This window comes from Vipera ursinii (assembly GCF_947247035.1).
Source record: "Vipera ursinii genome assembly, chromosome: 2".
NCBI lineage: Eukaryota > Metazoa > Chordata > Lepidosauria > Squamata > Viperidae > Vipera > Vipera ursinii.
Window position 1 is genome coordinate 20,604,291 of NC_139513.1, and position 15,096 is coordinate 20,619,386.

Below are 15,096 nucleotides of genomic sequence, written 5' to 3' on the forward strand. Positions count from 1 at the left end.
ATTGACATCTATGATTCTAGTGGTCTACTGTTAAAATCTGTTCTGAATTTTGCAGGCTGATCCACAAAGATCAGAAATATGATAAGCTATTGTTGGAAAACTTTCTGAAAGAAAAAGATGTAAAAGACATCAGAATTGGTCGGCGATCTAATGAACCTTGGAGAGATGAGAGTTATTTAATCGCCCTATTAAATGAATGTTTGATGTGGTGGTTAATGTTTCAGGTTAGAAATCATGAAGGCATGACCTCTAGTCCTTCCTTGGATATAAATTAAGCTGGCTGGCCCTGGATCAGTCACTTTCTCTTAATCCTAGGAAGAAGGCAATGGCAAATCACCTCTAAAAAACCTTGCCAGGAAAACTACAGGAACTTGTCCAGGCATTCTCTGAGAATCACCTAGACATTTCCCAGAATAATTCCACTTAAATATTCCTCCAATTAGCAATCAAATCAACATAAAGAGACTTATTTCATAGAACCTTGTTTTTTATGTGAAAATGATTTTCTGAAGTGAATTTTAAATAAATGTATCCAGTTGCTAAGACAGTTGATCCATTACTATAAAATGCATTTCCAAGTCACCATTTGGAGAAAATAATGAATATAGAACATAGAGTTGGAAGCGACCTGGGAGGTCTTCTAGTCCAACCCCTGCTGGAGCCATTTCAAACAAATGGTGTCCAGTCTCTTTTTGAAAGCCTCCAGTGATGGAGCACATACAACTTCTGAAGGAAAGCTATTCCATTGGTTGATTGCTCTCACAGTTAGAAAATTTCTCCTTAGTTCTAGGTTGCTTCTCTCCTTGGTTAATTTCTATCCATTGTTTCTTTTTGGTGCTTTGGATAATAATAATAATAATAATAATAATAATAATAATAATAATAATAATAATAATAATAATAATAATAATAATGGAGGGAACTTGGAGGTCATGGTTGGGATCAGATCTACAATTTCCAATTGGGATGATTTTGAGCCTGAAGAAAACCATTGGAAAGAAAGTCATTTGTGGTCAATAGGACTGTCCTTCTAATAGCAAGATCCAAAGAAGTCCATCTCCTGGCAAGGTCCAAGAAATGAATGATACAGGCATCTTACATTATTTTATTAGAGAGTGAATTTCTGAGAATATTTCCTGCAGTACAATATAGGAATTGAGCTTTTGGTCTGATCTTCTCTTGCTTTCCCCTTCATGAGATCAATCAGAATCCAAAGCTGTTACCAAACATCATCCTGGCTTACAGATCATTAGATTGTCAAATTTGTGCACTAGACGTATAATACAGCAATCCAAGTGATTAGTTATAAATGTCCTTAAAGGAACAGCTTCAGGAAATATGATGTGATTTTATGAATTGAAGATGAAAGCCAACTGCAGTCTCTTATCTTGCAGTATACAGAGTATGAGCTTCTGGCACGTCCTGCCCTTCTTCTTTGCCACTCATGAGATCAACCAGAATCCAAAGCTGCTACCCAACATCACCCTGGGCTACAGCATCTATGAGAACTTTTTCAATGCAAGGATAACATACGAGGTCATGATGGACTTGCTGTCTACAGGGCAGGAGAATGTCCCAAACTACAGTTGTGGAAGACCAAATAACCTTCTGGCTGTGCTTGAAGGGACCGATTCGGAGCTCTTTCCTTCCATTTCAACTATGCTGGGCATCTACAAAATTCCACAAGTAGGAATGAACACTGAAGCTAATTTCATTTTGTAAAGTCTAATGATAATCCAAAAGGGGTCAGATAATAAATAAAATGATTTAGATGACACATCTTAAAGGACGCCTGAACTATTCTATTTTCATCAGGCATTCAAATACCTTTCTTCATTCTTACATCATTGTATATCTTGATTGTTTTTTAAAGATACACAGGTTACAAAGAGATTTTTCAACTGAACGAACCTCCACCCATAGCTCAAATGAAGTGCTGTCAATCATCCTTTGCATGGAATTTGCATCCTCTTTTCCCACCCTTCTGCCTCTTCTCCCTGTCTTCTGGTCACTGCAGTCTTGGGAGAAAAAAAAACATCTTTTCACCCTTATTCCAACCGATTCCAAACAAAATCTCTAAGGATTGGAATGAAAATAACACAGGCAAATGTTACTTTAAGAGAGTTTTTTTTTCCTATTTGTACCTAAAGACAACAAAAACATACCCAGTTGACACTTTTCTTCCTGCTGCGTTCACATGACGTTCCATTTTCCCCAATCTACAGTACAATCAAAGCAAATCAAATTATATATATTTTTAAAGCCTTTACAATAAAAGAGCACAGCAAAAAGAGAAAGTGTAATACAGCAATTTGTTATTGGGGAAAGGAAAAAAAAGAATAGGACAAGAAAACAGCATATCTAATGAATAGTTCTGTGCAGTTGTATAACTTGGTGAATATAATTGACCAGCTGATATGTGAGTAGAGGGTTAGCAAGAGAAAAAAAAAACCCTTAGAGGTAAGCACTTATTTTTGTCCTTAAGAGCAAAGCAATCAACCATCTCCTCTGTTTCACCTTAGATCAACTATGGGGTCATCAGCCACATTCCAGAGCAGAAATATAATTTCCCTTTTTTCTACCGAGTGAGTCCAAAACAAGAACCTCCTCACTTGGCAATTGTCAAGTTGCTCCTGCATTTCCGATGGACGTGGATCGGCCTCGTTGCTCCCGATAATGAAAGCGGAGAAAAGTTCAGAAGAACCTTTGTGTCAGAAACATTAAGGAAAGGTGTCTGTGTTGCCTTCTCAGAAAGCTTACCCACGGTTCCAAGATCAGGGAGGGATAAGGACATCCTTCAATATTTTAGCGACACTAAAGTGAAAAGTATTGTTTGTCAGTTGGACTTTCAGTCCTCATTAATACTAGCAGTACTAATACAAAACATTGAAAAGACAAAAATCCTGTTTGAGAGAAAAGTATGGATTGCTACAGCTTTGTCAGATTTAAATGTGAGATTATTTTACCAAATGGTTAATCTCCAGCATAACCATCTTTTATTATCCTTCTCAACTAAGGCAAAGAAATGGACACAATATCATGATTTTAATTCACATTATTCTGCTACAGGGAAGTTTGGGAAGGAAGCATTTCAATGTTCTTATTCAAGCCCTTTGTTGTCTAAGAAAGTTTGGATCACATGCCTGGAAAAAGAGACCTGGGAAATCCCATCCACAGATCTGGTTGCAAGAATCTTGTCTGAGGATGGCTCCAGTATTTCCACAACAATCCAGGTTGTGGCATCAGTCTCCAGTGCTGCCTTTTCCTCCCAAACGAGTAAGAGGAGGATGCCTTCTGGGGACCACCAGACACTCCAGATGGTTCAACCGTGGCTTGTAATGCTTCTTCAATATTTTAATAATGGTTCCCTTTCAATTCTTACATGTTATCATAAAGATAAGCAGAGATGCTGGGGATAACCCAAGAACAATTGCCTGTTTCTAATATTTGTTCCTGCAAGATGAGACATTTTAGAGAGAGATAAACAGATAGATTGTGCTGCTGAATCTTCTAGATTAAACCTGGTGTGCTGAGATTACCAATTTCATAAAGCAGAGCAGGCTAAAATAATAAACTAAAAAGATCTGTATGTGTGTGAGAGGGAGAGACAGACAGACATAGACAGAGAGACAGAAAGAGTGGAAAGAGCCTGAGAGAAACAATGGGAGTGGGAAAGAAAGAGAGGGAGAGAGGTAATTAGAGAGAAAAATAGAATCTTCCTACCACATTTGCATACAGAAGCGCTGCGATAAAGTACCTTTGTTTTGACTTAGTGCTCAAATGAGAATGTATACATTGCAAGGATGATTCTCCATGGCTTTTCAGCTCCATCCATTTCTAAGAAACTTCCAGATTTACAATTTTTCTGTAAATGACGTTTATTTGGATGAGTATGAAATTTCCACTGCTGACTTTAATATCGTGGACTGGGCAGTATTTCCCAACAAATCTGCTGCTGGGGTGATAATTGGGAATATTGAGAAAGAAGTCTCTTCAGACATCAAGATCTCAGTCGATGAGAGCGCCATCATATGGCCAACATCTTTTAACAAGGTAACCAAGTCTGCCTCTATGTGGGTTTTATTGTTCACCTGTATCTATGTATCCATGTGATTTTGTGGTTTATCAGTCTTTTAACTTATATGGAGAGTCACCACAGCTAAAAGGATAGGTTGAAGGAGACTATTTCTCCTGTTCCTATCAAAAGATCTATTTTTATGATAAGAGATATCCAGTTTGATGTCATAGCGATATAGATGTGGGGAGAGGAGAGCTCCATACCCCATAGCTGATTTCCTTCTGCCGGGCCAAAGGTTGCCCCGGAGAGGCGACAACAAAGGAGGAAACCCTCATTGATCATCGGCAAATGTCAGTTAGCCTATTTGATCCAAGGAAATCCCTCCAAACTGACAGAAGAAGGACAGACTGCATTCATGCAGTCTGTCCAAGAGCTACTGACAGCTGGGAAGGGTGAGGACTAGCCTTACGAGAGGATCAATAACAGCATGTCGTGGAACTGGGTGAGAAGATCCTGTTTCTAGCTATCATTTTTGAACACTATTCTCTGGAATACATAACAGGAAAATAATGGAAATGGAACACCAAAACATTTGCTTGATAGGAGATTTTAATACAATTGTTGATAGAAAATTAGATTAAAGAAGGAGCAAAGGAGGGAAAAAGGAAGAAATACAGAATGGCAGAAGAAATTTCCATACAGGATACTTAGAGAGAAAGAAACCCTAAAAAGACCCAGTACACATTTTATTTGAATAGACATACAGTAAATCTTGGCCTAGAATTGATATGATATGGATGTCCCCTGAGCTAAGTAGTAATATATATGAGATTGAGGTAAAACCTAACATTTGGGCAGACCATAATCCAATAAAGCTGACCCAGAAAGAGGTAAAGAAGAAATCAAGATGGAGTTTGAATCAATCCTTGTTAAAAGAGAAACACTTTGTAGAATTATCAATAAAGGAAATGGAATTTTTCTTTAAAAAAAATAAAAAGGAAGAGATTTAAATTCAGAATACATGGGACACAGCCAAAGCGTATTTTAGAGGATGAGCTATAACATATATGGCTAAAAAGAACAAAGAAAAAAAGAACAATTTACAGCACTAAGAGAAGAATTGAAGAAACTGGAATTAGAATTACAAATACATCAAGAAAAGAAAATTGTGAAAAGACAAATGGAGACAGTGAAACATAAATTAAATTTAATAGAGTCAGAAGAATTGGCTCTACAAATAAAAAGGGTAAAACAAAATGTTTTTGAAAATGCAAACAAGCCAAGAAGGTGGTTGGCATATAAACTGAAAAAAGAAAGAGAAAAGAGATTGATAATAAACTACTAGATGAGAAGGGTGACTTACAATTCCAAACTGATTCAATTAAAAAAGAAAGACTTTTATGAAAAATTATATAGAAGGAATTTCTCGAGAAAAAATGATACAATACTTTGAAAATGCAAACCTACCAAAATACAAGAAAACCTAAAAATATATATCAAATGGAAAAATTACAATGATGGAAGTGATAAAAGCTATTAAAAAACCAGAAAAACGATATAACCCCAGGACCGGATGGGCTACCCGCAGAGGTTTACAAATGTCTGCAAGATACATTAAGTCTACCAATGAAGGAAGTGTGTAACGAGGTATTATTAGAGGCCAAACTACCAAACACATGGATGGAAGCAAGTATTACTTTAATATCAAGAGAAGATTCAGATTTGACACAGATAAAAAATTATAGTCCAAAATCATAATTAAATGTGGATTATAATTTTTTTGCCTCAATAATAGCAGAGAGATTGAAAAGATTCTTGACTGAAATTACTATTCTTAGATTAGCAAAAATGTTTAAAAAATATGTCTAGCAAATGTTGGAAATGTAATCAAAATCCCGGTACATATTATCACTTATGGTGGACATGTGTAAAAGCAAAAAAAAATTTGGACTAAAATACATACTTGGTGAGAAAAGGTGTTAGGAAAACATGTAGATTTTAAACCTGAACTTTTTTTACTAGGCATAATGCCAGAAAAGTTTGATAAACAAAATGTATATTTAACATTACATGTATTAACCGCAGCAAGGATTGTGTTTGCACGGCACTGGAAAAATGAGATAACACCACCAAAGGAAGCAATAATTAAGAAAATATTGGACTGGGCAGAAATGGACAGACTCAGATTGAGAATCAAAGGAAAAGAAGATACAGAATACTTCCAAATATAGAACTTATTTTTTATCAATGATTGGAAAAGCGGGACAGAGAGTAAGAATTTAACCATTATGTCTAGGCAAAAATCAACCCAGACAACACATTGTTCATTAAGCACAAATGAATTGTAATGATAGAAAACTAATAGAATACTTTTTTAAAATATCTATTGCTTATGATGGGAATACCAACATTGTTGTGATGTAGAATGGAAAACATGTTTTTGGCTATCCCAAAGCTGTTTGTAGCATGTAAGGAAACCTAGGAGCATCACAAACCAATGAACTGGCCTTCGACACTGAGGGACTTACGGTAGGGCATTTTATTCAGTGGAATCTTTGGTGTTCTCTGAGCTTGTTTGTTTGTTTGCAGGTAATTTCACTGGTTAATTTCCCAACTAAGTAACATCATCAATGCCTGATGATAGCACTGATAATGTTATCTATTCAAGTGATGAAATATCTACAAACAGGCAGTCAAAACCAGAGAACATCAAGGAATTTACAATTCAACCCTGAGTTACACAGATTTTCTTCTATTGAATCATTCAATGTTTTTTCAGAACTGGAGTCTTCTTTGAGACTGAGTTGATAGTAAATTGAGATCTAAGAAATACATATTGTAAGAAGGCAGAGGAAATGTTGTGGCAGATGGTGTTCTAGCAATTGCTAAGACAAGACGAAGTAACCCTTTGCTTTCCATGCTTTGGACTAGACTTTCCACAGTTTTGTATCTTTGACCAGTTGGCTGAAGCTGACAGGATCTGAAGCCCAAATGCAGAATAATCCTAGGATAATGATGATTGGACTGGAGAGTCAGCAGCTCTTTCTGAACATTAAGGGAACTCTGAGATCATAGCCTGCTGAAATGAAATTGTTAGTGGAGAAATTTCACTGAAACAAACATATTTTAATTGTATGTGGGAAAAGATCTTGAAAGTACCCTCTTGAATTCATGAACCCACTTTGGTGCTCACTTCCATTTTTAGAAGTAATCCCCTCATTCATACATTTCTCTGATTTTTTTTTCTGTTCAGAAGGCCCCCTTTTCTAGGTGTACGGAACGTTGCCTCCCAGGATATACCAAGCTGATGAGAGAGGGAGAACCAGTTTGTTGCTATGACTGTTCTCCATGTATGGAAGGAAGCATCTCTGTGCAGGAAGGTAGGTAATTCAAGAACAAAGAAGCAGCACCAGTCTTTTATTCTAAGGATAATATGGTAGCAATAGAAATTGCAGTTAGACTTATTTACTGCTTCATAGTGCTTTACAGCATGCTCTAAGCAGTTTACAAAGTCAGCATATTGCCCCTCAACAATCTGGGTCCTCATTTTACTGACCTTGAAAGGATGGAAGACTGATTCAACCTTGAGCTGGTCAGTATCGAACTCCAGGCAGTGGGCAGAGTTAGCCTGCAATACTGCATTCTAATCACTGTACCACCACGGCTCTGGTATTAGCAAGATTTGTTCTCATATACCAATATACCATTAGATTCAAGAAACAGACTAAAAACACTGCAACAACTGTTCAGTGAAGGTAAAATTCACCATGGTGGATGTTTTCACAAGTTCCTGAAACAATAACAAGCAATCTTGAAAAATATTGAGAGACCTTAAGAAACATGACAGCATTTGAAACACCTATACAAAACAAACCTAACCTCAAATTCTAGTAAGATATTTTTTCTGGCAATTGCAAGAACAAATTTAGGAGAGAATTGGAAAAATAGATATTTTGTCAGTGATGTCAGATTGGGAGGTCACTTTGGAGAATAAGCAGCAATGTCACAAATACCTACAGCATTGATTCCTGGCAACATTAAGTCATGTGGACATGACCTCCCAGAATTCCTTGGGAGTCATGGAATTCAGGGAATTGGGGAATTCTGGCTGAGGAATTCTGGGAATTGAAGTGCACGTCTTAATGTTGTGTAGGTTGAGAAACACTGATCTACAGTATCTGTGATGAAGCTTAAGTAACTTTTTTTTAAAAAAAAATAGGTCTCATATGTGGAACACATTGCACAGCAGGATATATTTAAAGCTTTAGAACATGACTTTTAATCAGAAAGTTGTGAGATGAATCAAAACTAATATCAGATGCCAGCAAGAATCTTTACACTTTAAAGTAAAACACAAACACAGAAACAAATAGATTATATGTGGAAGTGGTGTGTGTCTGTGTGTCTCTCTGTGTGTGTGTGTTTATCCTGCTCACAGCTTGGAGAAACAACAAAAGGGAAGAGAGGAATGTTTTCCATAAACATAATTATCTACTTTATTTATGCTTAGTAAGTAAGCATTTTCCCCTTGCATTTCATTATTCTAATCATATCATTTTTAAAAAAATAGAGAGAGAAAAAACTTCATTGCTCTATCTGCATCCTGCTTCTTGTCAGTTGGTCATGATGCGTGGAATACCATTGAATCACTATTTAAAAATTTGTTGTGTTTTCTAGATGTAGCCCAATGTGCAAAATGTCCACATGACCATCTCTCCAATGAGAAGCGGGATCAGTGTGTCCCCAAAGTTATAACTTTCCTGTCCTACAAAGAAAACCTAGGTCTCATCCTAGCTGTCTCTGCCCTATTTTTGTCTCTTATCACTGTCTTAGTTCTAGGAATTTTTATTAAATATCGAGAAACTCCCATAGTCAAAGCTAACAACCGTGATCTCACCTACATTCTTCTGATCTTTCTCTTGCTTTCCTTCTTGACTTCCCTTCTGTTCATTGGTCAACCCAAGAAAGTGACCTGCCTTCTTCGGCAAACTGCCTTCAGTGTTGTTTTCTCAGTTGCTGTGTCATCCTTGCTGGCCAAGACTATCATGGTGGTGATGGCATTTCTGGCCACAAAGCCAGGCAGCAAAATGAGGAAATGGCTGGGGAAATCTCTGGCCAATTTCATTATCTTCTCCTGCTCTGGTGTTCAGGTGGGCATCTGTTTCATATGGCTGGGAATCTTTCCCCCATTCCCAGATTCTGACTTATATTCCCAAAAAGGGAAGATTGTACTGCAATGCAATGAAGGTTCAGTCATCATGTTCTATTCTGCCCTTGGCTACTTGGGCTTTCTGGCTTCCATTTGTTTCTTGGTGGCTTTTCTAGCCCGAAAACTACCAGGGGCCTTCAACGAAGCCAAGTGGATCACCTTCAGCATGCTGCTCTTCTGCAGTGTTTGGGTTTCTTTTGTCCCTGCCTACCTGAGCACCAAAGGAAAATACATGGTGGCTGTGCAGATCTTCTCCATCCTGACCTCCAGCCTGGGCTTACTTGGCTGCATCTTTGTCCCCAAATGTTACATCATCATTCTAAGACCTGAGATGAACTTGAAGGAGAATCTAATAATGAAAAATAATAAGTGAACTTGATTGTAGCAGTTATATTTTATCCAAATTATTGCTAAGTTAAAATAAGACATTACAAACAGTTATTTTTTCAACGCTGCTAACATCGAATGCTATTGCTTGACAAGAGATAAAGAAGTAGCCATTTCTTATGTTAAACTTGTGTGTTGCTTCAAAAGGTTGGGTGGGGGCATGAGTAGAATTTCACCTTCAAGGCCATCTCTCTAAGTAAAGAAGATAAGACCTTGGCGGGTTTTCTAATGGAAGGGAAACTGATTCTTTAATTTAATTGGAGAATATGATTAATGACAAAATTAGAAAGGTGGAGAATTGTGTTTTAATATATTGTGCAAGGGGTGAAGATTTCAGATTCCAGCTTCCTTCGAAGAAGCATAAAGGACTTTTAAGGTAAACAATGCCTCAAGTCAGTTGAAAAGCCCACACGTCAGAAATTTGACATATTTGTTCAAAGACTTTTTCTTCCTCCCATGTGATTAATCTTACTATCAATAAATAGCATAGTGAAGTTTGTTGATGTTTCCTCCACCAATTTAAAATCATGTTATTTGTCTTCTAATCTACATTTCTTCAATATCCATTCAATGTACGAGATGAATAAAGAAAGGAATGTACAGTGTTGTCACATTTCTTTACTGATCTGGAAACATACTGTTTAACTTTGTTTTGTTCAGAATCTGGCTTCGAGTCCTTGTGTAAATTTTTTAAAAGGACAAAGAGATATTGTCAGATTGTCAGTTCTCAAAAACATTCCATAGCTCAACATAATTTCTTTTAATTATTCATTTATTTTAAAAGATTTGTAATGCCTCCTATCTTGAGATATATTTTATGTTTTATAATCTTCAAAAGCCATGATCTTAACAAGTATTGTTGTTTTCCATTTATCTAATCAGGAAGTGACATCTGCTTTGCATACTTACGTTTACGTTTACGTTTACGTTTACGTTTTATTTAATTTATATACCGCCCTTCTCCCTGGGGACTCAGGGCGGTTCACAGGGCATATAAATAAAAATACAATACTATACAAAAGTTAAAACAAAGATTAAATCAATGCCCAATTAAAAAACAATAATACAATCTAAAATGACAATTTAAAACCCAGCTCCCCCATTAGGCCAGACCGGCCAATTCAAACAAATGGGTCTTCAGACCACGACGGAAAGTTCGGAGGTCCGATGCCGTCCGGAGCTCCACCGGCAGTTGGTTCCACAAAGCCGGGGCACCCACAGAGAAGGCTCTCCCCCTGGGGGCCGCCAGTCGGCATTCCCTGACCGGAGGCACCCTGAGGAGGCCCTCTCTGTGGGAACGCACAGGGCGGAGGGGAGTTGAAGCCGGCAGCAGGTGGTCCCCGAGGTACCCCGGACCCATGCCATGTAGGGACTTAAAGATCATAACCAAGACCTTGAACCTCACCCGGAAGACAACTGGTAACCAATGCAGCTCACGGAGCAAAGGTGTAACATGGGAGTACCGGGAAACTCCCAAGACAACTCTCGCGGCCGCATTCTGTACCAGTTGGAGCCTCCGAGTGGTCTTCAAGGGAAGCCCCATGTAGAGAGCATTACAGTAGTCAAGGCGAGAGGTCACGAGCGCATGAGTGACCGTGCACAGGGCATCCCGGTCCAGATAGGGCCGCAACTGGCGCACCAGGCGAACCTGGGCAAAAGCCCCCCTAGTCACGGCCACTACATGATCTTCAAGGGTAAGCCGTGAATCTAGGAGGACTCCCAAGTTGCGAGCCCTATCCACGGGGGGTAAGAGCTCACCCCCCATAGAAAGAGATGGAACATTTTGAATGTCCCGGGATGCCAGAATGCACAGCCACTCAGTCTTGTCAGGGTTGAGCTGAAGTCTGTTCCTCCCCATCCAGACCCGAACCGCCTCCAGGCAACGGGACATCACAGCGAGGGCATCACTGGGGTGGTTTGGGGTCGAAAAGAAAAGTTGGGTATCATCGGCATATTGATGATACCCAACTCCAAAACCACGAATGATCTCACCCAGCGGTTTCATGTAGATGTTGAACAGGAGAGGCGAGAGAACCGACCCCTGAGGAACTCCACAAATGAGAGACCTAGGGGCCGATCTCTGCCCCCCTGCCAACACCGACTGCGAACGTCCCAGGAGATAGGAGGAGAACCACCGAAGAACCGTGCCTCCCACTCCCAATCCCCTGAGACGCCGCAGCAAGATACCATGGTCGATGGTATCGAAAGCCGCCGAGAGGTCTAATAGGACTAGGACAGAGGAATATCCCCTGTCCCGAGCCCTCCAGAGATCATTCACCAGAGCGACCAATGCCGTCTCCGTGCTGTACCCGGGCCTGAAACCCGATTGGTAGGGGTCCAGATAATCCGCTTCATCCAGGACCAGAGGGAGCTGATGCGCCACCACACTCTCAACAACCTTCGCAAGAAAGCGAAGGTTGGAGACTGGACGAAAGTTGTTCAATACAGCTGGGTCCAAGGCAGGCTTCTTGAGGAGAGGTCTCACCACCGCCTCCTTCAAGACGGTGGGGAAATAACCCTCACTCAAAGAAGCAGATATAACCGCCTGGAGCCAGCCTCGTGTCCTCTCCCTAGCTGCATAAACCAGCCAGGAAGGGCACGGATCCAACAAACATGTGGAGGAGCTCAGCCTCCCCATAATCCTGTCCACTTCATCAGGGGTCACAGAATCAAACTCTTCCCAGATAACATTGACAAGACCGTCCGTGTCCTGATCGCCTGACTCTGCCCAGCTGGAGTCCAAACCGGTCCGAATCCGAGCGACTTAATTTATCTGTCCAATTTCTATCCACCCTCTTTCTCCTGTCTCTCCAAATTTTAAGCTGGACCAGCCAAATGCATTTCGCTCAGTGTTCTAGTCCCTAACAGCAGCATGAAAATATGAGTCTCACTCAGGATTGTAGTTCCGAAGAGCAGAATGAGGATATAAGTCTCCCTCAGGGTTCTAGTCCCTAACATCTACATACTAGGCTGGCCCAGAGGGACTCTTTTCTCTAAAATCAGCAAGCAGGTCACTTCATCAGCCCTAATGACAACTGAACTGACCTTCAAAAATAAAAACGGAATTGCTTTTTTTCCTTTTACTGACTACAAAGGTTGGCTCACAGAAGCAAAATAGCAAAAACGCCAAGCAAATAAAATGCAGGTCCCACAAGTTTTTGAAACCAATTTAGAGATGTTTTATCAAGAAAATTTGCTCATTAGATAAGATACAAATCTCTTGCCAATGAAAACAATGACGAAAAAACCCAGAGCCAGGAAACTACAAACCAATCAGTCTGGTATCAATACCTGAGAAAGTCGTGGAAAAGATAATCAAAAATAGATCTGTGAATATCTCAAGGCAAATAAAGTTATAACTGGGAGCCAACCTGGGCTTGTTAAAAACAGTTCATGACAAACCAAGTTAATTTCTTTTTTTGACAAAGTGACTAAATTAGTAGACCAACAAAATTCTATGGACATAGTATACTTAGATTTCAGGAAGGCACTTGGCAAAGTAGACCATAACCTATTTCTTAGTGAACTAGAAAAATATGGGACAGACATCATCATCACCAGATGGATTTGTAACTGGCTGATAAACAGATCAATGAGTAATCCTTAATGATACTATGGCTACATGAAGTGAAGTAAGCAGTGAAGAACCACAACTATCCTTCTTAGGTACAGTACTCAACAATATTTTCATAAATGACTTAGATGAGGGAGTAGAAGAAAGGGAATAAACTGGCAGGAATAGCAACATCCCAGAAGACATATGCAGGATCCAAAAGGATCTTGACAGACTTGAGCAATGGGCTTTCTTCAACAAAGTGAAATTTAATGTGGAAAAAAGCAAGGTTTTACACTTAGGCAAGAAAAACAACAGATAGCTGTGAGAGGGACCTTGGAGTCCTCATGGACAATCACTTAAACATGAGCCAGCAGTGTGTGGCAGCAGCCAAAAATGCTAATACAATCCTTGGTTGTGTAAACAGAGGCATAGAATCAAAATCACATGAAATATTAGCAGCGCTTTATAAAGCCTTAGTAAGGCCACACCTGGAATACTCCAACCAGTTTTGGTTGCTACGTTACAAAACAGATGTTGAGACTTTGGAAAAAGTACAAAGAAGAGCAACTAAGATGTTTAAAGGCCTGGAGACTAAAACATATGAAGAACGGTTGCAGGATTTGGATATGGCCAGTCTAGAAAAAAGAAAGGCTTGGGGTAACATGATAGCAGTATTCCATTATTTGAGGGGCTCCCAGAAAGATGAGGGGGTGATCTTATTTTCCAAAGCGCCAGAAGACAAGACAAGAAAGAGTGGATGGAAACTAATCAAGGATAGAAGCCACCTAGAAGTAAGGAGAATGTTACTAATGGTGAGAGCAACCAACCAATGGAACATCTTGCCTTCAGAAATTGTGGGTGCTCCATCACTGAAAGTTTTCAAAAAAGAGCCTGGACAACCATTTATCTTAAATTATAGAGGGTCTCTTGTCTGAGCAGGAGGTTGGATGAGAAGATCCAATTATATTATTTTATGTTCTATATTCTTAGTTTCTTTGAGTGAGGTATATGGAAATTCACAAAGGGAGAAATGAGACAAAGAATTCCCCTGGTGCTCTGTACTTGCAAATGACAAGAGCACTGATTCAGTAGAGGAAAGTGATAAATTTTGGGGGAGAGGGAAATTCATTCCCACTCTCTCAATTGGCCTAGACTAGAAAGAGTGCAGAGAAGAGCAACAAAGATAATTAGGAGAATGGAGGCTAAAATGTATATTCAGAAGTGTTGCTGGAATTGGATATGTCTAGTTTAATGAAAAGAAGGACTAAGGGTGACCTGATAGCAATATTCCAAAATCTAAGGGGTTGCTATTCAGTTATTGTATGGACCAGGTTTGATCTACCACATCCAACCCAAGCCTACCAGAAGTCATCTACAAGCATGATCAATGGTGTCTTGTACTGTATTCTGGCCTCAACCATGACTGCCATGGATCCATAATCTATTTCTTCCAGAGCATTTTAAAGCTGTAGATGTCAAGGTTCTGACTGACGAAGCCAACAAAAACACAGCCGAGATTATCCAATTCTAATGCTAAACTTTACTGAGCGCATAATTTTGACACAGGTGAAAGGAAAAAAAGCTCGATTTAATTGGTGCTTAAATCAGTATATAATAATAATAATAATAATAATAATAATAATAATAATAATAATAATAATAATAATAATAATAATAATAATAATAGTAAGTAGTTGGAAGGGACCTTGGAGGTCATCTAGTCCAACCCCATGCTCAGGCAGGAAACCCTACACCATTTCAAACAAATGGCTGTCCAGTCTCTTCTTAAAAACTTCCAGTGTTGGAGCATTCACCACTTCTGGAGGCAGGTTGCTTCACTGGTTAGTTGTTCTAACTGTCAGGAAGTTTCTCCTTAGTTCTAGGTTGCTTCTCTCCTTGACTAGTTTCCATCCGTTGCTTCTTGTC

At 39.2% G+C, this 15,096-nt stretch overlaps 1 protein-coding gene across 1 annotated transcript; it reads left to right on the top strand.

Annotated features, from left to right (window-relative positions):
- Positions 1 to 1,404: 1,404 nt before the first annotated feature.
- LOC310634768 (vomeronasal type-2 receptor 26-like) lies at positions 1,405 to 9,600 on the top strand (the record flags this gene model as incomplete). Its single annotated transcript, XM_083353304.1, has 5 exons — positions 1,405 to 1,686; positions 2,523 to 2,951; positions 3,826 to 4,053; positions 7,272 to 7,398; positions 8,696 to 9,600. The coding sequence occupies 5 exons, from the start codon at positions 1,405 to 1,407 to the stop codon at positions 9,598 to 9,600; spliced, it is 1,971 nt and encodes a 656-aa protein (XP_083209430.1).
- Positions 9,601 to 15,096: the final 5,496 nt, after the last annotated feature.